The sequence below is a fragment of the Pongo pygmaeus genome, chromosome 9, assembly GCF_028885625.2.
Source record: "Pongo pygmaeus isolate AG05252 chromosome 9, NHGRI_mPonPyg2-v2.0_pri, whole genome shotgun sequence".
In the NCBI taxonomy this organism is placed as follows: domain Eukaryota; kingdom Metazoa; phylum Chordata; class Mammalia; order Primates; family Hominidae; genus Pongo; species Pongo pygmaeus.
The window spans coordinates 79719436-79746367 of NC_072382.2; the positions used below are offsets into that span (position 1 = coordinate 79719436).

General features: G+C 43.5%; 1 protein-coding gene across 6 annotated transcripts in view; it reads right to left on the reverse strand.

Annotated features, from left to right (window-relative positions):
- Positions 1–26932, reverse strand: part of TENM4 (teneurin transmembrane protein 4) — a 782056-nt gene that overhangs the window by 101362 nt on the left and 653762 nt on the right. For all 6 annotated transcript variants that reach the window (XR_010127599.1, XM_063671257.1, XM_063671258.1 and 3 more), the window contains 2 exons: positions 26430–26615; positions 10594–10740 (listed from right to left, as the gene is read on the reverse strand). Coding sequence is in view for 5 of the 6 variants with exons in the window: in XM_063671257.1 (XP_063527327.1) it covers positions 10594–10740; positions 26430–26615 (333 nt within the window). In the remaining variant the exon portion in view is untranslated. The remainder of the gene's footprint in view (positions 1–10593; positions 10741–26429; positions 26616–26932) is intronic.

A 26932-nucleotide genomic window follows, 5' to 3' on the forward strand; every position in this document is an offset into this window, starting at 1 on the left:
ATGCACAATAGGGGGGAAAAAGAAGGATGGTTAATTCCTTAGACTCACCAATCTGTCTCTACAGCCAAGTGTGAAGCACAAAACTTCCCTTGGATGTCTTGTGACAATGAGACAAACATTTTCTAGAGAGGAACTTTTAGACTGAGACTCTGTCTGCAAGCATGGGACCCAGCATGCATGCCTGCCTGCTCCACATAGGAACTGATAGGCCACACCATGGCCGTTTAATTAGTATTTGTGTCTCTCATTAGTTCTGCAAAGTTTGGTTTTGAGCTCTTTGAATATTCTCCTCTCTCTTTCTCCCTAGTCTTCAGGAAATTAACTACTAAATGCTTAAAGGATCTTCTAGCTTTCATGTCTCTCAACCTCTTCCTTAATTTCCATCTTTTTATCTGCATTCTGTCCTGATTTGTTTCTCCAAATCTCTATTCTGCTTCACTTATTTTCCCATCATTTGTGTCTGGTCTGCTGTTTAATTTGTTCTTTGGGTCATTAACTTAAATTATCTTACTTCAAAATTTCTGGATAGGCTATTTGGAATTTTTCAAAATCCACCTGTTTCTTTCTTGATATTGTCTTGTTTTGTGGTTTTTATACATCGTTTTCTCTCTTTAGTCATTTAAAAGTGTATTCATTTTGTAGTCTTTTTCAGACTTTTAAGTTCTCGGGAGTGGTCATCCTTCTGCATGTTGTAGTTGTTGACTCCAGCTCACGGTCAATCATTTCCTGTGTGTTCTATGATTCTGTTAATTCTTGGAAGGCTTGCCTTTCCTATGGGAATCTTATAGGGTTGAACTAACCCTCCAGGGTGGTTTTCTTTCTTTCTTTCTTTTTTTTTTTTTTGAGACGTTATCTCGCTCTGTCACCCAGGCTAGAGTGCAGTGGCGCGATCTCGGCTCACTGCAAGCTACGCCTCCCGGGTTCCCGCCATTCTCCTGCCCCAGCCTCCCAAGTAGCTAGTACTACAGGCACCTGCCACAACACCCGGCTAATTTACTGTATTTTTAGTAGAGACGGGGTTTCACCGTGTTAGCCAGGATGGTCTCGATCTCCTGACCTCGTGATCCACCCGCCTCGGCCTCCCAAAGTGCTGGGATTACAGGCGTAAGCCACCGTGCCTGGCCCAGGGTGGTTTTCTGATTACGTCAGCTGGCCACCCCAAGGGTACCATTTGTCTGGGACCACTTTTCAGGTTGATTTCTTAGGTTGGAGTTCTAGGACTGCTCTAGTATGTGAGTTTAGATTTCAAGGTCTTTTGAGGTATAGGCTTGGTCTCTTAGCACACCCCCCAGCCCCAACAAGCCATGGCAGAGAAATGCCTCCATGTCATCCTTCTGGTCTAGTAGGCACTGTTTTTTTAGTCCTTTTCTCACATGACTTGCAGCCTTTGAGAATCCCAGCTTTATGCGGGGCCTCAGTTCCAACCTCCCACTGTGGATGTGCCCTGTCTGCTGACTCTGAAATTATTCTGTTCTGAGTCTCCCTGGCGCTGATGATCCTGCACGTCTCCCAGGCCTGCTGTAGCTTGGGCTCCTGTGCCCACTGCTCTGGCCCATCAGCTTCATCTTGTTTCTAGAATCCAGGGCTCCCTTGTCTCCCTTTTCTTCTTTGCTCAATTTTATATACGAATGGTTGTACTTTGTCATCAGAGAATCTCTGTATGATCTAGTTGGCCATTTTGCTGAAAATAAGAGTTCCAGCAAGAGCTCTGAGCTTCAGTTCTCCCATCTGTAAAGTGAATCATCAAACTTACTTCATAGAGATGCTGTGAGGATGAGGCGAGATCATGGATGTGAGGCACTTAGCACGATAACTAGCAACTAAGCAAGTACTTGGCAAATGATAGTTACTATTAGCTCCTGCCCAGGAGCCTCCCTTGAACCACATTCTGGTAACAGGCCCTACGCTGGCCCCTCCCTACATGCACATTACCTGACAACCCTTTCTGGATGATGCAGTTGGGCCTTAGAGAACTGAAGTGGATAAACATGGTCATAGCAATGCACTGTAAATTAGGGTAGTAGAGGCCTCTGGGGATTTGCAGACTGGGGTCCTCTGCAATGGAAATATCACATAAACTGTGCTCTTATGAGAGGCCCTGGCACTGTGGAATGTCTTACTCCATGCTTCACAGGTGGGAGTGATTAATGCCTATACCTTCCTGTGGTGATGCTTCCTAATCATTTATTTAACAAATATTTGCTGAGTAGTAACTGCGGACAAAACTTCTACCAATGGAGGCAATCCTATATAAATGAGACACACAAATGAGTAGGGCTTACAGCATTCTTTTCAAAGGCTGCAGTTTACAAGACCAGCTTCTGAGTAAAACCCTCTTTATATTTTCAAATCTAGCATATGGTGGCCTGAAACAGTGCATATGGCTGTTCTACAGTGATGGGGAATGGCTCCCAATTTAATTTTCTTAGGCATAGATGACAAATTTTAGAAGATTCTCATTAAAAGGAAAAAAAAAGCATGCTTTAGGGACAGAATTGTAATTTTTGGGATAGACTAGAAACATATTAATATAGAGTTTGGGGGATTCTCTGGTTTTTGGGTGGCTTGGAAACATTTATAGTTTCCAAATACTTCATATCTCACTTAATTATGTATTATACATAAGTTGGTTGACTTATAAATTCTCTGTGTTTTGTTTATTTGCTATTCCCATTCAGAGACCCTCATTATCACAGCAGAAAAAAAAAAATTAGGAAAGCAGAGGGTTTGCTTCTGTGTCCTTCAAATTTTCTGTAAAACCCTCCTAAACTCCAGCTTTTGGGAAATAACTTTTTTTCCTGGAAATTTCCTTTTTCCTCAAAGTTCTAAACACACGTCCCCTTTTACATGGTGACAGTGAAAAGAGGCAGAAGAAAATGTCAAAAAGGCCAGGCAGGCTCTGGAGGCTAGGGATGCAGCAATGCCGCACTCAAGAGTGGCCCCTGATGGGGAGTGGAGGGCAAAGAAAAGGGGAAAAAAAGAAGGGAGGGCAGCATCTGGGGGCACTCAATGAAACAATCCAAAGTGGTTTACATACTCCTGACCCTTGAACTTGAAGCTCTGTGGTGCTCACATGCTGCTGGTGCATGGAGGGCTGGCTTCTGCTAACATTTTCGTCTATGTGCTCTGGCTGGAGGATGAAGGCCCTGCCATACTCTCACTGAGATCCCTCTTTGATGCCTGCCTTGCAGGCAGGTGTCAAATGACCTGGAGAACGAGGGAAAGGGGTGTGTGGGAGAAAGAAATCCAAGCTAGATGCCTGAAGACCTAGCCTCTCCCCTGTATCTGTCCCTCTCTAGCCATGAGACCTTGGGCACATCCTTCCTATGCCTGAGATGCAATTTACTCCTGTGAAACCAGGATACTAGGCTCTGCCAACCTCTCAGGATTGCTGAAGGGCTCCAGAGTCTAAAAGAGTGAACGAGTAAGTTAACAAAAGAAATTTGGGTGTCTTTCCCATGCTGGTAGCTGTTCTCTGGAGCTCCCTCTGGAGACAGGGGCTGGGCTCAGACATAGGCCAAGTCCTCTGCTGGCCACGTGGCCCTTCTTTGAGTGAACAATTGCAGTCCTGACTAGAAGTGGCTTCCTGTTTGTTGTGTGACCTTAATGGCGGCCAGTGACTGGTGGGCCCTTGGGCCCCTCATTTCCCTTTCTTGTGTCTGCGTCCTCATCAGGGAGGCCAAGGGTACATGGGGCAGTCTCAAGGCTGTGGGCCTGACTGATGGCCACCTCCTGGCCTTTACACACCAGAGACCCATTTCCCCTGGTGGCCAGCTTGCTGTGACTTTCACAGGAAGTAAAAGGTATGCAGGAGCGTGCTATTAAAGATGGGGGCAAGGCCAACCTTCTCACCTTTACAAATAAGGACACTGGGGCTCAGGTTATGTAATTTCCCTGACATCATACCACTAGTTAAAGAGCGGAACTGGGAATTCGGTCCATTATCTTTCTGTACATTGAGCTGTTAGGCACAATTCCACAGTGGACAACTCTTTACAGCAATGCTCCGGATTTTCTGGCTTCCAAAGCCCTGTCGCCTCTCCACATGGGGCAGAAATTGACTTGTTTATTTCTGTATCTCAAATGCACAGCACAGTGCTTTGCACACAGTAAGCATCACAATGGTTGAATGAATGAATAAATGCATGCATTTTTTATGTGAGAATCTCAAATTAGACAGCTCCATCAGCTTGACAGGGCCCATCAAGGGCCATGGGGTGTGGTGGAAACCATTCCCTACAGGAGGAGCTCATCCCTCTCCTTAGAAAAGAGACATAGGGAACACACCTGTTAACGTTCACTTAGCAGCCATTATGTGGCTGGCAGGCCCTGTGTTAGGCACTGGATATTCAGGAATAAAAGAGTCACGCCTCTAAAGGATTTGGTGTAGTGGGGCAGAGACAATTGCGTGCTGGAGAAGAAGGAAGCAGAAGGGGCTGTGGAAGCCCAAAGGTGGGACCCCAACTCAGGCTGGGGGCTGGATTATTTCCTGGAAGACAGAATGCTTAAACTGAATCTGGAAGGATGGGCAAGGATAAAAAGGAGAATGGGGGTGTGGGTGGGGGCAAGGTGGGGCAATCTGTGGCCTAGTAAACTCTTTGTACTGTAGTTGTTTGCATGGTTCCTTAACCTCACAGCCCCATGGACAGTGTATAGCAAGCCCATCAGTCTTTTTGCAGGCTTAACTCTTCCTTGGCTTGACGACCCATTAGCCAACCATATCTCGCTCTTGTCTGCAGTCTGGCCACAGAACTGTTTTACAATAGCATCTGAGAAGGCCCTGGGGGTGGAAGGTGGAATGTGTCTCCCCTTCTGTACACACTGGGGAGAAGATTTTGTCTTTTGCTATAATAAATTCTGTGCCTTCTTTCAAAAGGCTTGCAAAGTCTTTATCTTCCCGTTGGAACACAAGATTTTTAAAGGTCAATTTCTCTCTTGTCTCTTACCATGAGAAATGTGGTTTAGAGATAGTTTGAAGGGTGACCAAATTCTTTGGCTTTATGTGAACTCTCCCTTCCAGCAATAAGAGATGAGGAGGAAAAGGGAAGACAGAGACCTTTGTTCTCAGTTTTCCTGAAATTTCTCCTTCTAGGTTGCATCTCTAAATTATCTATTGCAACCCATGATTGTTTTTTCATGGGAACAAGAGCACCAAAAGAGATTATCACACCCTGAAGCTGCTTAAAGATCCTTTATCAGAAGAGGACTGGTTGCTTAAAATCCAGTGGAGTTTTCATCCTGGAGGCTTTTTAAAAAGCATAGGTTCCAATCTAATCCTAGCTCTCCCGCTAAGCCACTGTGTGACTTTGGGCAAATCACTTCAGTTCTCTGAGCCTTAGTTTCCCTGTATGTAAATGTGTGCCTTGCAACTTTGTTGTAAAGGCTGGAGATGATGTACGCAAAGTGTCTAGCACAGTGCCTGGCACTCAGGAATGTGCTCAAAAATGGCTGTTTTCCTTTATGTACGTTTGGATTCTTTTCTAGCAAAGAGCGTGTAACAGTTTGGAATACAGACTTTAACAAAGAAAATGAAAAAGATGAAAACATAATATATAGAGAAATATACCATAATCTTAAGTGAAAAAATAGGATGTAAAATTTTAGAGGACATAATTCCAATTTTTAAAAATAATTATTTACAAATACATATTTTATAATAAATATCATGTTTCTGTGATTGCAGGTGGAAAGGAGCAGGAGAAACAACTGATATCTGTAGCTGATAAACTAAGTCTTAGAGAAGTTGAGTATGTCACTCAAGGTCACACAAGTGAGCAAATCAGGGAGCCAGGAGTTGAATCCAGACAATCCGGGTACAGATCTTGTACTTTTAATCACTGTGCTATGTTGCCTCTCAGGGCCTTTCAATATATAACCTGTGATCCTCATTAGCAGCCCTGCAAGGTGGGCATTATTATCCTCATTTTACAGTGACTTAGCATCTTTGGGACATGGTGTCACCATCTTTGAAATGGGCATGAATAAACATCCCCATAAGAGGATAAAATCAGAAGATGCATGGGTCTGTACTTAATAAGGGGCTTCTCAAAGCACACAGTATGAATGGGGTACACCTTCTTTGTCAAGTGGGGCACATAGAGGCTTCACTTTGAGTAGGTGAGTTAGGGCCCCTCTGCTTGTCTACCTTCTGGTCCCTCTCAGGAGCCAGTGCCCAAGGTGAGAGCATTAGGAGACTAGCGGTCATTGAGTCACATGAGGGATCTTGTTTCCATTTTTAAATCTAGCCAACAACCATACATGAAAACAAAAACAAACCAATAAAGCTACTCCCTGGCTCAGTTGTACTGTTTGGCTCCCCCATTTTTTTTTTTTTTTTTTTGACAGAGTCCTCCCCTGTTGCCCTGGCTGGAGTGCATAGGCACAATCTCAGCTCACTGAAACCTCCACCTCCCAAATTAAAGTGATTCTCATGCCTCAGCCTCCTAGGTAGCTGGGATTACAGGTGCACACCACCAAGCCCAGCTAATTTTTTGCATTTTTAGTACAGATGGGGTTTCGCCATATTGGCCAGACTGGTCTCAAACTCCTGGCCTCAAGTGATCCACCCGCCTCAGCCTCCCAAAGTGTAGCTTTTTTTTTTTTGTCTCATAGTTTAAAAACACTGCTGTAGCATTCTTAATGAAACTTGAAATTCAAGTTTAATTTAAAATGTGTTGTTTTAAACCCAGCAAATTGGAAAAGAAGAGTAACCCGGAGATCTTAGATAACTTGAAGGGCTACAGGGATCTACAATGGGCCATATGTCTGAGATCTGGACACAGTGAGAAGCTCTAATGTCGCCAGACCTCACATACTCTGGCAGTTTCTGCGACCAGCCAGCTGTGTGACTTCTGCAAAATACTCACTAAGCTTCCTTTTCCTTATCATGAGGGAATAGTAAGTGGATAATAAGGCCACATTCCTCACAGTGTTGTTGGGTGGATGCACAATTGCTTTGCAAACTGTAAAGTGACATACAAGTTATTACGCTCTTCTAAGCTTTGTGGTACTGCTGCAGCCTATTTAAATCTGAGTAAGTACTCATACTACACTTCTAGGTGGAGGATAAATCATTAGGAGAAGGCAGAAGTGCTCTAGGTTCACAAGGCCATGTGGAATGGCTGAAGAGTCTAGTCCAGGCCATGTAATTACTTTCTTTGTGATTATGATGTGTGTGATGTCACCTCTCTTCTCTGGGCTCCAGTTGTCCTGTCTGTAAACATGCAGGAGAGGGAGTTAAAGTCAATGTTCTCTGATGTCTCTTTCAATCCTGTTACTCAACATTAAACTCTGTTAATTCCTTCTCCAAGACTTGAGTCATATCATCTAAGAACAACCACTAGTGAGACTCTAACACAATTTCCCTCCAGCCTGAATGATTTATCTTGGATTACGCTGTATACCCTGTCATGGCTGAAATAAAGGCACTTATTTAATTCTGCTTCCATTAGATTGAATCATTTGGATGACAATTTCTTACAAATGACTGTGAGCTTCTTGAGGGAGAAAGACTGGGCCATGTTCACTGGTCTTTATGTCTCCTTGCAAAGGAGCATGGTGCCTTGTAGATAGCATGAGCCCTACAAAGGTGTGCTTGGCTGAACTGAAAGTAGCCCAGTGCAAATACGGTTTACTCATGTGCTCCTTTCTTCCTCTCTCCCTCCACTAAAACTGCCCCCGTTTGGCCAAGGCACAGAGTAATGAGGCCAACGAGGATAACCCTTACTACCCTGGCACTTGGGGACCCTGGCACTATGGTTGTTTCATCTATGCCATCCTGCAAAGCAGGGGTCCTCAGCACCTTCCCTTTGGCTCCCGCAATGGGTGGACAGTGCACTGAACTGAGAGGGCCCTGAGGTGAGACGTTTCCTCATTTAATAGTTGAGAACCCAAGGTCAAGGACCCTCAACAATTTGGCCTTCCCAGCTGGTTCTATTTCCAACCATGATGACCCACGGGATGTCTTCCTGGCTGTTCTGAAAGTCCCATGGGACAGAAACCACATCACAGTTCCCAGTAGGGCACCCAGGCATCTGGTATCAGTTGAATGAGTGGATGCTTCTTTATCCTGGCAATTGTCCCACTGCATTGCAATTACTTGCTGTTTCTCTCTCTCTCTAGATTGTGACCTTCACAAGGGTAGGGACTGTGTCTTATTTATTGCTGAAGCCCCAGTACCCTGGACAGGGCCTGATAACAATGTAGACACTTGGTTAACATTGGTTGAGTGAGTGAATAAACTATGTGCAAGCTCATTTCAGCCCACAACATGCTCCAAAAATGCAAGTGGCATATTCTCCCACAACTGGGGATTTTCTGGTTGATCTTTTCCACTTCCTACTGGCTCATCTCTCAGAACAGCTGGAGGAGGCTCTATTCCCCTGGGGTCTGGATCAGCCCCATTTCCTATGACAAGAACCTCTCTCTCCCCCTGAGCTGTGGGCTTTGGGCTACGGTATGCCCATGCCCCATGTTACCACTGGTGCATTCTAGTGCTAGGAGGGCTGGCTCTGAAGTATGGCAAACAAAGGATACAAAATTGCATTTCATGGGAGACAATCAATGAGCCTTGTTCTATAACCTATACTTGTATGTATACTGGTAGGGAGAGAGGTGTGCCCTTTCCCCACATTTCCTGAAGACATGCAGTTATTTTGCTGCCCAGATGTTCAACAGCTGTTTGAAGGCTTTGGCCAAGACTTTTGACTCGTGAGAAGGGAATAGTGGCTCCTCTCTTCTTTTCTTCTATTACATGAGTGTTATTATTAGTCATTGGAATTGTGCCTACACAGGCAAACTGAAGGGGAATGCTGAGGAAATCATGCAGATAATGTAGGCTGACATCTCTTTCCTATGAAGAGCAAATATAAATACACTTTACCTTGTCTGAAGACACGGGTGCTTGGTGCCCTTCCCTGCTTTGTCCTGGCTTGGCCCATAATGATGTCTCTGAATAAAGAGCCCTTTCCTTTTTGGGAAACCGCTACCCATCCAAGTGTCACCTTCTGATGAATGTTTTCCTACTCCCACAACAACCAATATATAACTCTACAACAGCACTTATCACAGTTCATTCGCACTTAACTTTGGGTCTTTCTCCCTCATTTGAGGTCCTGACATACAGGGAGAGGACTTCCTTATCTCGATGCCTGGTATAGGGCCCAACTCTAAAATAAGAACTCTGGATATTTATGGAGCACAAAAATTAATGAACCCCACAAGTTTCAGATCAATTAAGGGATATTTCAACCCTCCAAGATCTCAGGAGAACATAGACCTTCTGTTTCTGCCTAGCTACTGTAGCCAACCCCAAAAGCTCCCTGTTGACAATTGCTCCACTGGGCCCAGGCCTAGGTGCATCAGGCCCAATTACCTCCTGGATTTAGGCAGCAGGTGGAAGGACTGAAAGCCGGCTGGCTCAAAGAACAGTGCTCTGAAACTGCCCTTTCTAGGCTGCTGAAACCCACTCAAGGCAAATAAACCACAGAAATCAGAACATCACACACTTGGCCTTTTAATTCTTATGGTGCTTTGGGGTTTGAGAATCCCTCTAAATAGAAAATTCCCAAAGGTTAGGATGCTGACCTATTGATTTCCTACCCTGTGCAACATATTAGAAAGTCCTTTGGTATAAATATTAGGGAGCCACATAGACTTGTTTAGACTAAGCCAACTGTTAGGCCATCACTAGGAAGAAAGGGTTAACTGTTTTGATTTTTTTTCATATCTTTATCTTTTTATTCTCCTAATAACCACCTGTGAGTGGGAGAATCAGGAAGGAGTGATGTATCTTCCAAGTGGGAAAGCAGAACACATTATGGTTGTATTTACCCAAGTTAATGCAACAGAAAAATGAAGGCTAATTCTACGACTAAGATAAGGTCTGAAATGGTACTCATGGGCCAGCTGCCTCATTTTATAAATAGGGAGAGTGAGGCCCAGAGCCACCAAACAGCATGTGTAAGGATGCACAGGGAGTCAAAGCCAGAGCTAGAATTAAAACCCAGGTCTTCACTCTCAGATAATGAATGTTCTAAAAGATGAGCACCTCCTTCCTTGGGCTTTGACCGTCTAGCACTTTAAAAAAACCCAAAGCAAAGGCCATTTCTATTACAAAAGGTGTCTGCTGGTGTGCAGTGAGGGTAACCTCCAGAATCAGAGGAGAAGAGACCTTGACCAAAGGTAACTCAACCTCCTTCCCTGGGAGAAGCGTCCCTCTGTAGCTTCTGTGATAAAGAATTAGATGGTCTCTTTTTATCCATCTCCAGTGAGGGGGACCCACAACTTTGCCAGACATCTCATCCTACTGTTGAATTGTTAGAAACCTCTTTCTTCCATATGGCTTCTCTTCTATAGTGGCTGCTGGATATCAATTACTTTCATTTACATTAGTTAATTTTAATTGATTCAAATGGAACACCTGTGATATGCACTCATCCCTAAGCCACATGTGCAGTTTTTTGCTTGCACCGCCAGTCCCCCTGACTGGATGCCTGGTGTGTTGGTGGCCTGTTAGCTCAGTAATATCCATTCTCCACTCTGGGCCTCCCGCCCTCTGGAGCCGCCTGGAGCCCATGGGTGCCAGAGCCCTACCTCCATCGTTGTCTTTGCTGTCACCGCAGGCAGTCTCCATGGAAGTGTCACAGCCAGCTCCTCTCCAGCCCAGCTGGCAGACGCAGTGCCAACCATTCAGGTCTAAGGTACATCTGCCGTTGCCATTGCACAACCCAGGGCAACCCTCTGAAAGACAAAGTACAGGGTCGAGGTCTGATCACCCAGAGTCAACTGCCATCACACACACTCACACGCTACCTGCCAACTTGCAAAATGCCTTCATATCCATCAGCACACGAATGCCCACAGCAGCCCAGGGAGGCAGGTATCATTAGGAATTGCCACTTTACAGAGAAGGCAACTGAGGCTCAGAGAGGTGAAAGGACTTGCCAGGGTCGCACAGTCAGAAGTGGCAGGGATAGGGCTGAAACCCATACCTTCTGCATCTAAAAGCCCCTCTTTCAAAAGTGACCGGGATTCTGGAGCTGGAGTCAGTGGATGTCGGCCTATCAGAATCTAACCAATGGAGCTTTTTGCCTGATCCTTGCTTCTTGTTCATTCTCATGTGTTCCTCTTATCTCTGGCGGCTGTTTAGCACAAAGGAAACATCTTTCTGTTTATTCCTTGCTTCCTTCTTCACTTCTGGGTATCATTCTAAAGGGTGTTACTTTTTCCATCTTTTGTAGTAGGTCAATTTTATTGGACCATAGACTTTTCATTTATTTTGTCTTATTTTCTCCTAAATAACTGTCTTTGCTTTGAGGAAGAGGGCTTGGGGCTTTTTCTTAACATCTTGTCTACAGCTACACTTAGAAAAGGGCCCTGCACCCAGAGGAGCCGTGATCGCCGTTGTGAAACACTAACTAGGGCTGTCTGTGAGTGCAACGCAGGTACAGCCAGGCTGCTCTGCTCTCATTACGCTCATATGCACATCTGCCTGCCTGTCTGTCATTTATTAAGCATCTTCTTTGGGCTAGCACTGGAGGTACAGAAATGAATAAGACCTATTCTTATTCATGAGGTGCATGAAGCCTATCAAAGGAGACGTACAAAATATGGTGGGAACTTAACGCAGGTGTGGCCATCTGAGAGGGCTGTAGATGATTTGATCAAGAAGGGTCAGGCAATATTTAGATGCTGTGTTGGTTCTGCTTGGACCATATTATAAAGTAGGGAAGTTTTAAAAAAATGCTATTAAAGTAGATTTGCAGGTTTTTTGATTGCCACATCCTTAAACCTGTCTGAGTTTGTGGCTCAGAAATCTATGTTTGAGAATATGTTAAGTTACATGGTTCACTTCAGCTTCTATTGTGCCACTTGGTTTTCACTCAAGTCCTTATATTAACAATCCTGCCAACCCCCTTCTCCAAGGGGCTATCAAAAACCACCTGTCACTGGCATTCTCTCTGCCCCTGCTCAGTCTTGGGAGAGGTATGGATGTGAAAGCACTGTGGCAGCTATAAAGCTTCATTTGTTTTATTATTATGAGCAGCAAAGTGCTCCAAATATGGCTACAAACTGAATCTTATGCCATGAAGTAATGGCAAATAGACTCATTATTCTTAAATGGGACAACAAGCGTGAAAGTGGCTGTCCAGTACAAGACCTGGGCCAAGATAGCCACTCACTAAATGGCTGATCAATCAGAATCTAAAACTTGAGTGTTCCCAGGACTTTTGATAGTTGACTGTTATTCCAAAGTAAAAGAAAATAACATGTTTATTTCCACTTGAGATGTTCAACACAACAACCAAGCAATTTGGCCACTGTGTTTTCCATTCAAAGGAAGAAACATGTAACAATTGTGTACTCCAGCCAAGGGGGGATTCCTCCAGAAGTTAGAAGTGTATGTAGACTATGGGTTTCTGTATAGCAGGAGCCTGCTGGGAAGGATGAGAGGCTACCAGCATGGCCACCCCAAAAAGTGATGGAGAAAGAAGTTTTAAAAGCGAGCCCCAGGAGCAGAGCTGTGACACACAGGCGGCTTTCCAGGCAATCTGACTCGGTTGCCAACATCAGCCACCTTTAGTGATCTAAGCAATCACAGCTTTCTTTTTTCTTCAATTAGTCTCATGTCAATTTTTGTCCATCCAGCCGGGACTTGTTTTCAATTCAGCCTCGTTTGTATTTGGAATTAGTCATGGAGGAAGTAGGGTCTGATCTTTAAGAATGGTAGCTGACTGCTTTCTTTTGCTGCAAGATAAAGCCTCTTGTAAGATGCAAAGAGTATCTCTTGCGTAAGAGCACAAGCTTGAGAGGCATATCAAAGTTTGGCTGTACCACTCAGTGGCTGTATGACTCAGGCATGTTACTGAATTTCTTTGAGCCTCAGTCTTTTTACTTATAAAACGGGGTTTTTAGGGGGGTTAAGTAAGGTATGCATGATGCACAAAGCCTGGCATAAAGCTCAAAGACAATATCTGAATCTTCTACTCACCTTTACCTTCTCTCTATTTTGGGCAGAGGGCATATAATATCATATGTTGTACCCACAACCTCAGGTGGGGCTCACAGAAAGGCAAAATAGGAAACTGAGGCAGTTATCTAGATCAGAGTCAGCAAACTTGTTCTGTAAAGACCCAGAGAATAAATAGTTTAGGCTTGTGAGCCATATGGTCTCTTGCAATTACTCAACTCTGCCATTATAGCTTGAAAGCAGCCATACACACTTTTAAATGAATAAGCATGGCTGTGCTCCAACTAACTTGATTTATAAAAATAGGTGATGGGCCCGATTTGGTCTGTGGGCTGTAATTTGCCAACCTCTGGTTTAGATGCTTCAGGACAGTGAGACAATGACAGCTGCCACATACTGAGGGTCTACTAGGACTGGCCACTGTGCTAGGCACTTTATATAGATTTCTAAAATAAGTAACTTTTTGTTAAAAATGTTCAGATCTTGATTTTCTAGGGCAGATCCAATTTTACACCATTTAATCCTAAATTTTTAATAAAAGCCATGTGTTGTAATAGACGAGGACTTCGGAGGTGGACAAACCTCAGTTCAAATCCTAGCACCATCATTTTACTTACTACCTGTGTTACAACTGGCAAATTATTTAACTCTAAGCTTCAGTTTTCTCATCTGTAAAATGGAGATAATACCTGATTCAAAGAGTATGTGAGAGTATTAAATGAAATAATATTTATCAATTATTTATCACAGTGGGTAACATACATAGGCATTCAATAAATGAGAACTGTTATTATTATTATTATTGGATTTACTTGTTTTAAGTTTGTATAACTTCACTAAGAAATTCATAAACAAGAAAATAAACCTTTGCCAGCCCAAGTTGTGTAATGTTTAGGTCAAAAGCTATGGTCCTTATAAATAAATCCTTGCCAAAAACAGTCAAGACAAGCACTGGGCTTGTCTCATGGCTCTGTGAACATGCAGTGCAGTGGGAGGCAGCATGAAGGGTTCAGGGCTGCGAGTCCCAGTGCAGGCCACCATTCATGCTTTCCTAGCATACTGTACTTCTCTCAATAGCAGCTGTCCCAAGGATACTGAAATGATCAATTCTGCAATTAGTTTCATTGTCTTACTTATTCCATTAGAATGTACCGGTGCCTGCACATAGCAGACACTCAGTACATATTTGTTAAATAAATCAATGAGAGGGACAAGAGGCCTGGGTTCTGGCCTAATATGGGGTCGGGGGGAGGGTTGGGAAAGTTACTTTCTTTCTTTGGGCCTCAATTTCCCCATTTATAAAATAAGGATTTGGATGAGATGATCCATTAGGTCCTTCCAGCATAACTGACCCAATAGAGAAGGTCAAAACAACTTCAAGTTAGTTGATTCTGTTCTTAAATTCAATACACTTTACTCAGTACCCGGTGGATGCTGGACTTTGTGTTAATTCACAGAGATGAGATATATCATCTGCTCTAAAAAATTTTATATTCTCTTTATTTATACCATACTTTGTTCCATGAAGGGTTTAGAATAGGTCTTATAATCACAAACCATACTTCTTAAAGTGAACCTTGTGAAATAGTAGTTTTATGAGGTCCTCAAGAACAAGCTTCTGCAGTCAAATAAGTTTGGAAAATGTTGCATCCTATATTCTTATTGTAGAAAGTCACACTGTATATCAATATATTAAAGGCTCCAAGAAGTCTTAGAATAAAGAAAGCTGCTTATTCGATTACTAGAGCATTTTCCAATTTGACCTCAGAACTCTTTCCCCCACCCAGTAACCTGTGTAATATTCCATTCCATGGAACCCCCTCTGGGAAGCCCTGCTCTAGTGAACTCCTGTAGGCACATGGCATCTTGGGCACATAGTCCATGCTGCTCTGAGGCTGCCTGAAAATATCATCACCAGACCTTTCGTGGGATTAGGTCAATGAATCATTGAGGTGCCAGTTTGGAAGATGTGGAGCAGGTGTTCTCAGGGAGGGTTAGCTCTAGATGTGGAATCACAGAGAATCACAAATGTGGAAATCCACAGTCAATTTCTTCAAATGGACCAAGTGATACCCTGAAGATCTGTAGTATCCTATAAGTTTCAGAGGGACTTTGAGTACCTGTGGGTGGGACAAGGTTTGCTTTCATCCAGCCATTTGCTTCCGGGATAATCACACCCCCATTAGCCAGCATGAGGAAGGCTCCTCCAGGATGACTTGCTGACTTTCTTAAAGCAATATGCCCATCCTTACCCACTGAGGCTACTTCTGCAAACCCTGAAACTCATCAATAATTCAGAGAGCCCACGTGACATTAATAATCTCTTCTGGAAAGACTCATACCAGGCATTTGCTAGAGTCAAAATAATATAATTTTAAAGTTTAGAGAAGGGCTAACAAAGCTTTTCAAAAGAAATGATGCCCTTTAAATGACAAGGGACCACTTTATCTTCAATCTCCTGCTCAGGCCTATGAAGAAGTCCCCCTTGCAGCTAGCACCAGGTATGATTAGAAGACTTTCAGAATCCTTGAAGGTATTTATTTTTTAGTTAAGTGGCATGGATTCTATGCAATACGCTTATCATACATCAAATGGCCCATTTCTTTATGTTTCTCTTACTGGTCCTCTTGTACTTTTTTCTCTCTCCATATTCACTTCCCTAGACAAAGCCATCATCATCTCTTACCTAGATGACAGCGATAGTCTGCTAATCAGTCTTCTTGTTCTCAATGGTCCCCCGTCAATTCTCCTTTCACAATAGGGCCAGACTGATCTTCCAAATCATAAATGTGATCTAGTTATCATCTTGCTTTCAAAAACCTTCAGACGCTTTCTTATACCCTCATGTTAAATTCCGCAATCTATAAGGCCCCAACAATCTAAGTTAGTGGGGTAGCTACTTGCTAAGTGGTAGCCTTTGGACTTCCCCTGTCATAACCCTCATCACACTTCGTTGGAATTATTTGTTTTAGTGTCTTCTCTGCTAGACTGCAGGAACCTTGAGAGCAGGGACCATATCTGTTATGTGGTATTCATATTTCCTAGCACTTAGGAGTTCAGCATATTTGTTGAGTAAACATTGTTTCTTTAGTCTCTACCAAAGCAACTGGGAAGCAATGAACAAAATCCAGCCCATCTTTGAACAGTAAAGTACTCTACTCTGACAAGACCTGAGCTTCCATGAGACAGATCTCTGAATTATTTTTTTAGAATTAGTATCCATTATACCAAAATATCAGCCAGATGACGACTTGGGTCAGACCTCGATTTTGCCAAGAAGCATTTGCCTTTTAAAACAAGTTATGATTCATTGACCTAATCCAACTAAAGTTCTGGTGATGATATTTTCTGAACTGAAGATCAGAGCAGGTGATTTGAGAAAGAATATAGGCCACTTCCCAGTAAGGGTGCCAGTTTGGAAGATGTGGTGTGGAGGAAAATATATTGGAAATTATGGACATTCTCGGTGACTTATGGTGACAGCAGATAGAATGTTGAAACATGGATAAAGCCAGGAAATGCAGAGTCCTGGTTCTGCTACTTATTAGAAGTGTGAGCCAGGATGACCCACTCAACTTCCTCAACTTCAGTTTCCTTTTTCAATCAAATGGGTATCATTATATCTATTCCCTTAAAAAAATTACATGACTCACCTAAGACTCATGGATGTGAAAAAACTTCACATAGTAGGAAAATTTTCCATCAAATAGATAGTAACATGATAAAATTTAGCCCACCCTGAAGAGTCCTCTGCTAATGATAATGTGTGAAATGCCTGTTTTTAAAGAGGCTAGGAAGTGCTACTCTTTCTTGCTGGAATGATTTTATTGTCAGTTGAGGACCAGCACATGAAATATGAAGACCCTTGCTTCTCCTTCATCTGTTGGATCCTATGCAACACCTTTGCTGTATTTGGCAAAGCTGTCGTAGCTGAAAAACATTTAGTCAGTTATGTTTCCCCAAAACTCTTTCCATAAGTTTTAAAACAGCTGTTGCTATCTCTTATTAAAAGCCAATTTAGCCTTTTCCTTTACAGTTTCAAAAATTAATCTAGCTAATGAAGTCTTTCTTCAAATTAAGGGTGAGAATAAGAATAAGAATATGATGATAAAGCAGTATAATTCATACTTATTGAGCACAATTCCTGCCTATATACTAAGCACTTTGTATTCGTTACTTCACTTAATCCTCATACTAGCCTTATGAGGTAGGTCCTGTTAGCAAGAGAAGAGAAGTTAAATCACTTGCCCAAGGTCACTTAGTTCCCTGAGTGTTGAAGCTGGGATTCAAACCCAAGCAGTCTGACTCTAGAATATGTGTCGCTATCTGCAGAGCACATATTTTGTACCAGGTGCTGTGTTAGGGCCTGAGAACAAAAAGATGAATATGACATGGTATTTCTCCTCAAGGAGCTTAGAGTCTTTTCAGAGCACACATATCTGATTATTCTGAGACTTATTCTTAGAGCAATGTGGCCTATTTGGAAAATCAGGTACCACCTAACTAATATAAATGTTTAAAATGGAAGGAATTACTTTGCTTCTAGGGAACACTCTTCAAAGACAGAACTTACCAAAGTCAGGCCTTCTCTGAAAAGGAAAACAAACAAATAAACAAACAGATCGTCTGCTCCCTGAGGTCAGGGGCCTGTTTGTCCCCTTGTCTCCAGACCCTGGCGCAGGTGCCTAGTACACAGTGGGTGCTCCATAGATGATTGTTGGATGAATGAACACAGGAGTACTAGAAAGTAGTCCTTAAAATTTCTTAACTTGCTCTTGGGTCTCTTCCTTTCTCAGGCCACCCACCCTGGTTGCCAGCATCTTAATTCTGGTGGACCAGGGGCCATAACAGATGGGCAGGGTGACATGAGATGGGGTGGAAAGAGTGAAAGGTGTATGTACGTGGGGCAGCGGGGAGAGAAAAACAAAAGTACAATGGTATTGTCACAAACAGATCTGAGCATCTTGTGGGGAGAATGACACTCCAGGTATATCAACCACCTTGTGACCGAAAACCCATCCCCTTTCGGCAATGGATGCTGCGACAAAACTGGGGATGCAGTAGCATCCAGACATCATGCTTATATGGTGTATATACATTTTCATATACACATTCTTCTTTTATACTCATACACAAACACACATACAAAGACAACAGGAAAATAGAGGAAGGAAGACCATACCTTTAACTACCCTATCCAGATAGTGAGCTAGGGAGATAAAAGACAGGACATTTAAGGTAGGATCCAGTAAGTGCAATATCGCCTGCCACATAACCATGCCAGATGCTACAGAGACAAAGGGATTGTGTCCCATGTTTGGGACAGGCCTATGCCATGGTGGGGAAAATAAAACCAAAGACAGGATGACACGAGAGAGGAGAAGGGAGAGCAAGCATTCTCCAGGGATGGCCAAAAGGAACTTCAACTCATTCTGTGATCCAGGCGTTTGGAAATGTGATCATAGAAACAAGAAGACATATGAATAAGGAAAACAGACAAAGAAGGATGGGAAGCTGCAAAAGTGGCCACACTCCTGCTCTGCCGCTTTGTCTGGCTTTACGGAAAACTAGAGCCTGTCCTTTTGACTACTCAGAGCAGCATCCAACCTCCCTACAGGTGAAGCAGCCATACCAAGAACAAGTGGTACCCCATCTGGGCAGGGGCCTTTCCAAGAAGTCGGAATTTAGAAATACGCAAAATTTGAATCATCTCTGATATGCACTAGTGAAGGGGGTTGAGTCTTTGGTCAAATATACTGCTGGATTATCTGTTTGCCATTCTTGAATTTTCCAGGTACACATGTGCCCACATATGCTTGAATGCAAAATGCTTAGTGTTCTAAGTAAGACGCATCCCTCCTTTGTGCATCTTACACAGACTATGAGGTGCAGGTCAATGGATGTCACTGTGAAAAACAAGACAAAGCAAAGAAAATCTGACCACTTCTCAATGCTTATTAACCCTAAAGAAAGATGTGTGCTTTGTTTTCCAATGGAGGCATTGTATCCAAGCCTTGAGTTATTTGGCCTTCTAAAGTTTTGCTTATTTGAGGATGAGTATCAAAGGTTGCTCTGAAATAAACCCCACTGTGTCTATATATGGGTGTCTGGCTGTGTGTTTAATGCAGGGCAGGCCTCTTAATTTCCAAAATGAATCACTAATACCATTTCACCTGCCCTCCCTAGGCTGTAGTTATAGCTCTTCGAGGAGCTTCTCTTTTCCTATCTCTCCACACCTCCTACTAGTGTGTTCTGCAAAGGCCGGGTAACTGGGCAGTCTCCTAAAGGATCTGATGCCTTCAGCCAGGCTGTACTCCAGCCCCAGCTGAATTTCACACAGGAATCAAAAGTCCATCAGACAGGACTGGACTGCAACGGTGTGGCCTTATCAGGAATCCCTAGGGTTCTTTAAACATTCTTACTCTCTTCATAAAAAAACCATAAATTATATTTTTTCAATTCTCTGGATAGAACAGATATTGTTGTTCATCACTCTATATTAGCCTCAAAGACTAGTGGATGAGAGGCTGTGTTCGTAGTTCAGGTATCCATGTGGTCTCTGGTTCAAGATGAAATATGCTTCTGGAGCCTGCACAGCCAAGTGGAAAATTGGGAAGAGGAAATTTTAACTGAGGCTACATGCTTTTCTTCATTCTTATAGATATTGTGGAGTCCATGAGATGCAGGATATAAGATAGGAACATGAAAGAGAGTACTTATTAAGTAGGGGTGAGTAAACAAAGCTATGGAATGCCAAACAATGAAAAATGGGGACAGCCCACATGAAAAATGGCCTAGGAAATATCTCTGGCTAAAGGGAAATCTTTCTTGATTCTTGGCTCATCTGTCACTTTAGTCTTAGTCAAGCTAATTTATCTAATTTTGCAAAGTGGTCTAAAATTTCTTTATCTCATCTCCCAGGATATGCTATCAAAGAGCATGAATACATAAAATCACCTGGCTGTCGTGGTTTTGTTAGCTTTCATATCTGCAGAATTTTTTGGAGGGTCCTGATTATAAGTTCTTGTAATAACTCTGAATCCAGTTATAGAAGAGGTGTAGTGAGCCTATATTTTTTTCCCAGGGATGGCTAGGCTGGATGAGATGCCATCACTGGGATCCAAGTGGTCATAGCTTCTACTATGAGGGAGTTCTCTGATGAAAAAAACTTTCCTGATTGTCTCCAAACTTAATGGTAGTATCTTGGTTCTGGTGGTGAGTGAAGCTTATATCCATTCTATAGGATAATCTCCCGGGGCCAGGGGCCGACTTAAGAGAGCTCTCTCTCTTCTAATGCCATTTCGTTTTCAAGAACCATGTCACCATGAAGAGCACTATTAAGTGAAAATATGTTTTTGATACCTTTAAAAATTCTTACTAATTTCTCCAGACCACAGGTAGGAAAGAAAATCCATGGAAATGATGGAGGCAGGCTCAGGTTACCATCAGCACTGTGAGTTTTCAGGAGACAAAAGTAGACATTCAAAACTTCAAATCCTGACTCCACAAATCAAAAGGGATTCCTTTGCTACAAAGAGCCCCCAAGCCACACTGTGAATCCAAAAGCTGGTAACAGCCAGTTAATACCAAGTCCATGAGTTTTCTGGGAATGGAATGGAGCTTCCTTGTCTCTGGCTATTGAAAATGGAAGTGACAAATGAGTCTTTGAACTTTACTGCCATTTATTTATAAAAGGCATATGCGGAAGTCCATACTGTGGTTGCTTTTATTGTTTGAAAACCTTGGCGCATATACTCTTGAGTACAATTATTTAAAAATTCATGATTTTAAAGTACCAACTTTTAGAAAAGATGATGCAAACTTTGCATTATGCAAGGCGGATTCAGGACTTCATCAATTCCTCCATCTTTCTCTTCAGAACTTCAGGATGAAGATGATGGCAGTAGTCATCTTTTCTCTTGGGCCACGCTTGTTTCTTTGGTATTGTACAAATGTTTCTCATACTCCTACTATGTTCCTATCTCTATGTGAAAAGCTGGAGATAATAAAGGTACTACAGCTATTTATGCTACAGACTGAGCTTTTGGCATGAGGTTGGTCTGCGCGGTCTTAGGTCTCTTTGGCCTTTCTCTGATCACGAACATAAAAACTTCTTTCCTTGACTTGCCTCTACCAACAGAGGTTTCCAAAAGTTTCTCTTGGGATAATCCTAAGAATCTTCAGGGGCCCCCTATCCAAAGTTATGGAGAACATGGCAAGAGGCTTTCCATTCTTACTCTCCAGGAGCCTCAGGGCAACTCGAACGGCTGCATCATTGGTACATGTTAGGCCACAAGAAACAAGGATCACTACAGCAGGTGATGGGTTGGTGGTTCTAGTCATCTGAGCTTCTTTCGGATGGATGACAAACCACAAAAGAGATGTTCTTGCTAAGATCTTAGATACATCAGTGCTCTTCTCTCTTTGGATAAGTGGTCAGTGACACCCACACTGAGAGAAATTCAAAGCCAGATTCTCACCCCACCACATGTGGGCTGAAGTCTCCCAGGATCATCAGCAAATCAAACTTGTGCTCTGATAACTTGAGGTAGATCCCTGTACATTTCCTCTTTCTCCTTGTCAGCATCTATCCTGTCAAACCACAGGTCCTGTTGTGAGTGAATGCTTTCAGGAGGGATAACCATAGCATTATCATAGGGGCTTATACCTCATGAGTGATTTGTGGGCTCTTGGTTAAGGATTTTCTGATTATGAAAAAGAAATCTGATAGCTATCATTCAAAAGCTGACAAAGGGCCAGGTGTGGTGGCTCGTGCCTGTAGTCCCAGCACTTTGGGAGGCTGAAGGTGGTGGATCACTTGAGGTCAGGAGTTAGAGACCAGCCTGGCCAACATGGCGAAACCCCGTCTCTACTAAAGATACAAAAATTAGGCCGGGTGCGGTGGCTCATGCCTTTAATCCCAGCACTTTGGGAGGCCGAGGCAGGTGGATCACCTAAGGTCAGGAGTTTGAGACCAGCCTGAACAACATGGAGAAACTCTGTCTCTACTAAAACTACAAAATTAGCCAGGTGTGGTGGCAGGCACCTGTGATCCCGGCTACTTGGGAGACTGAGGCAGGAGAATAACTTGAACCCGGGAGGCAGAGGTTGCAGTCAGCCGAGATCGCGCCACTGCACTCCAGGATGGGCAACATGAGTGAAACTCTGTCTCAAAAAAACAAAAAACAAAAATTAGCTGGTGTGGTGGTGCACACCTATAGTCCCACCTACTCGGGAGGCTGAGGCAGAAGAATTGCTTTAACCTGGGAGGCGGAAGTTTCAGTGATCCGAGGTGGTGCCACTGTACTCTAGCATGGGCAACAGAGTGAGACTCTATCTTTTTTTAAAAAAAAAAAAAACAACAAAAAAACCCTGGACAAAGCACAGAAGATTTTGTGGCTTTTCTTCATAATTTCTCTTCATTGGGAAGTCTGGTTTTGGTCACTCAAGTAATTGTATCTTCAGGGTATCATTTTGATCTTTACCCCCAGAGGAAGCTTTTGTTTAAGAATCAGGATTTCTAGGATTGGACAGCTGTCCTGAAGTCTGGTAAATAATTCTGTATATCTGGTATCTTGAAAAATCACAGCTTTGGAGTCAAGCTGGAATTTTATTAATGCAATCAGAAGCTGGCATTTTCTACAGGTGTTTTCTTTACTTTAGAGACAAGGGCACTGAGGTGAATAGAAAAACCATCATAGAATTGATCCAAAGTGTTAGTAGTGTTTTCAAAGCAATAGGAAAAAAATTAAATAACTTGTTAAATTTAACCACGATTTACAGCTTTCTCAAAGGAAATCAGAGGTCAAGCCCCAGACTTCATGGATCCATAAAACTCCTTGAAAAGAACCAAAAATATGCACTTGGTGACTCTCTGTCAATCATATACTTGAGAAACAGATCCAAATCAATCCATCTTACCCTGACTTCTGGACTAGGAAAACTGGGTTTCATATACGCAAGTGGGAGTATTAGTGTCATGCAAGTAACAGTAAAAATGAAGAATCCCTTTTTCTTCATGAGATATTTTTAGGAGCAGGTGACTCACTTTTGGGCTGATGGGTGTGCAGTTCTGTGGGCAGTGGAGGAGGGGGATGAAATTCTGTCACCCTTGAGGACCTACTCCGGCCACTCCATTCTGTGATTCATGGATAGAGAAACTAAAGCCTCAGGCAACTGCATGGTCTGGCCCTGGTGCTTTTACCAAAGACCATCCTTCAAGATGCAAAGAGACAGGTGATTCCTAACATAAGGAATTAGGATTGAATGTGAAATATTTTTGCTGTTTGACAAAAGTACTGTCATTGAAGAGGATGCCACTGTCAAATTCCCTTTCATTCTGAAAACCAACCTCTCTTGAGAAGAATCATGTAGCTTCCATGAAAGATAAGGTGAGCCAAAGGCTCCAAAAGAAGATATTTAATTCCTACTATAATAATCTGCTCTGGGAAATGTCACTGGGGTAAAAAGGTTCTTAACGCTGGGGACTTGGCCATAAGGGGCCCAGATTTGTCTTGTTCTTTAAATTCTGTAGTCCTGCTGTAAGGTCATCAAGCCATTCCTTCCTGTTTATGCAGGGCAGCAATATGTAAATAAACAGGACCTCTTTTTTTGCTTCCACTGCCTAGAGGTCTCTAAATCAGTGTCATGGATACCAGCTCTTTCTCTGGTATGGGAAATAACTATTGCAGCTAGGAGCTAGCTACACGATAATGACCTATTGCATAATAATGAAATCTGATAACAAGAGAAAATTTAACACTTTGAATTTCTAACTTTTCACATCAGCAGTTTTTTTCTTTTCCTAAATGACTCTCACAGGGAGTAAAGTTCTCTGGAAACAAGGAAATGCTTCTTGTTACCATCAAAGACTAAAAATGGATTTCCCCTCCTCATTTCTATTTCAACAAGAAAAGGATGGCACCATTGTTTCTCTACTTTGCCTCCCCTACCCCTTCCCTTATATCCTACAGGGTTATTGAAGTGTTCCTTCAGCACGAGGGTGTTGAGCTTCTCGTGGGGACACAGCTGGCCACAGGCAGAGACCCACAGAGAGAAGGTTACCATGCAGGAAAATTAGACAAGGACGAAGAAAATGCTCACCACACAATGAGAGGTATTAATAGAATTCCCAGCCAAAGTCCTTTCAGCTGAGCCACTATGACTAGTCCATTGCTTCTTCAATGTCCTATGACATTTCTTTGGTATTTAGGACGGTCAACCTTATTCTCATATTGTGCACATTTACCTTGATGTGTTTCTTATCTGGAGGGGAAAAGGTATCTGCATCCCCAAGGTGGAATCTGTTCTAGAAGAGCAACAACAGAGCATACAGGGGAGGTAGAAGTGGACGGTTTGACTTCTTGGCATCAAAATAAAAGGGACATTCTTAAGGCCAGGCTGATGAATATCCAGAAAACACTGCCTGTAAAACAGCCTGCCCACAAGCCCTGACATGAGTCATGTGTGACTAGACAAAGGGAGAGGTTCCCTAAGATGAGATGCGTTTATCTTATAACATTTTTGTCCAACATTTGCAAACGTTTTGGAGTTTGGTAAGATGAACTGAGGACTCTGTAAGCAAGAGACAGCAAACAGAATGGGCCCTCTCTGGGCTCTGTTTTTTTTTGTTTTTTGTTTTTTAGATAGGTGTGGGCTTTCTTCTGGGCTGGGAGGTTGAAAGGTTTGTTCATCCTCAGTCATGCAGAAAAGGGAAGGTGAGGGGAAAGCAGAGTTTAAAGAAGAGGCCCCCTCGGATGACCAGGGCCACTTCTCACTAAGGGGTTTCCAGGACAATTGTAAGGGAGGATGACACCGATATAAAGAAGCCATCAAGGTGCACACAGTAACATGACGCAGCACAACCTGCAGTGGCTGCCATTGTGATGGAGTGGCTCTGTTGAGGGTGGGGGCTGGGCAGATTAGGTGAGGGACTCTGAGTGCAACTGCCACGACAGGGCACAGTCTCCAGGAGGGACAGGAGCAGATGCCTCAGTAGAAAACCTGGACTTTGTCGTGCAAGGGCTGCAGAGTAAGCAGCTGGTAAGGAAAAATCAAGTGTCAAATTCCTGCTCTACCTCTTTGAAGTTCCGTGACCTTAAGCCTCAGGTCCTTGAAAATGAGGAAATAATACATACTGCTTCACGGGGTGATTGTAAGGAGGATAAAATAATGCAGCTAAAGTTCTTAGTGCAGCTGTCGGCACGTTGTGAATACTTAAAAATCAGAAGCCATTATTATTATTAATATTAATAAATGTAAGGTGTTCCATGGCCAAAACCCAGGGATGTTGCAGGGGCAGGGACCAAGGATATAAACTAATGTTAGGCTTCAAAACAAAAACAATGAAGAGTGAAAAAACCCTCAAGGGGTAAGAGGTAGCTCTGTTTGCTCAAAATTCCTTTGTCTCTCCAAAGCTGCGGGGCTTGTCTTCCAGTTTCTCTAAGACCCAAGAGGTCACTTTCTAAGCCAGAAAAGTACCTGGAATCCTGCCTTCTAAGGCCATGTGCTCACCATCTGATCACAGACCCTTCATTTAAAACAAAAAACAAAAAACAAAAAACAAAAACGGAAGGGGAAGAAGCTAAAACACACATATATACACAAACCGGTTAATTCAATAAAGAGCTTTTGGTGAGTGCTCATTCCAGGATAATAAACCAAGCAAAACATCTGGCTGAGTTTAAAATCAACAAAACCAGCAGGAAAGGCAGAAAGAAGGGAACGAAGTGATCAGCTTGTTTTCAGAGCTGCTTTAGTAGGAGCTGGTGCCGAGGAGCCCCCAACGGAGGGGAAAGGAGACAAATGCAGACAGGATGGAAGCTGAGGACGGGGAAGATCCCAGGCCTAATGGACTCCAGATGTGGCCTTAGGGTGTGTGGGGAGCTCTCCCCAGGATTCCAGACCTCTTGGGGAATTCTGACCTAGGAGCCCAGTGGGCATGGAGGGCTCAGAGCTAAGCCCCAGCCATCCCAGCAAGATAATGCATTGGATAATAATGGCTGCATGTACTGGGTACTCCACTGTATGCCAGCCTTTGCTAAGGTCTTCGCATGTATTATTATCCCCATCTTATGAGTGAGGAAACTGAGGCTCAGAAAGTTGACAGGGCTTGCCCATAGCTGCTAAGAAGTGCTCATCTGCCTCATTCCTGAACACAGAGCTCCCTGACACAGAGCCATACTGCATGTAGCCTGGGAGGAGCTAAAGAGCAAGGTGTGCTAACCAGCTAACCAGGACGTAGGAAATGAAAATTGGGAGTAATAAAGTTGAAAATACCAAATTGTGAGTTTAAATCCAACTGATGGCTAGGAAATGCCAGTCGTAATGCCTCCAGATGAAAGGACTTTCTTCCCCATCCCCACATGCGATGAGGGCCCAGGCTGGCCCTGAAATGCCCCAACAGACAAAGGTGTCCTGCAGACCAGAGAAGGTACCCGGGGACCTCGGCCCACCATACCGATGGTGCAGTGTTCGCCATTCCAGCCAGGGCTGCACTCGCACTTGCCGTCGCGGCAGGTCCCATGCTCAGCACAGCGCGGGTGGCAGGCCCGCTGGTCGCAGGCTGCCCCCATCCAGCCATCCTCGCAGCGGCAGGTGCCCCCTACGCACACGCCGTGGCCGCCACAGTCGGCAGCACAGATCTCTGTGGGGAGGAGCAGAAGAAGGGAGGACACCAGGGCCAGGAGGGGAGGCAGTGGCCAGAGGGGCAGGGGAGAGAGGAGAGAGAAAAACAACAGGTATTGAGCAAGTTATTGTTGGAAACCAAAGTCACACTTGGCTACATACCTGGGCTTCTGTGACAGATCGGGATTCCAGAGGCTCGGGAGACTAATCTCCGTGGACAATGACCCTCGGATGAGAACAATTCTCTGGGCAGAAGCCTGCCCTGTGCCTGTTTCCCCACCAAAAGAGGAGGGATTGTAGGGCTCTGCTCAATTTGCTTCTCCTTCTTGCCAGCCT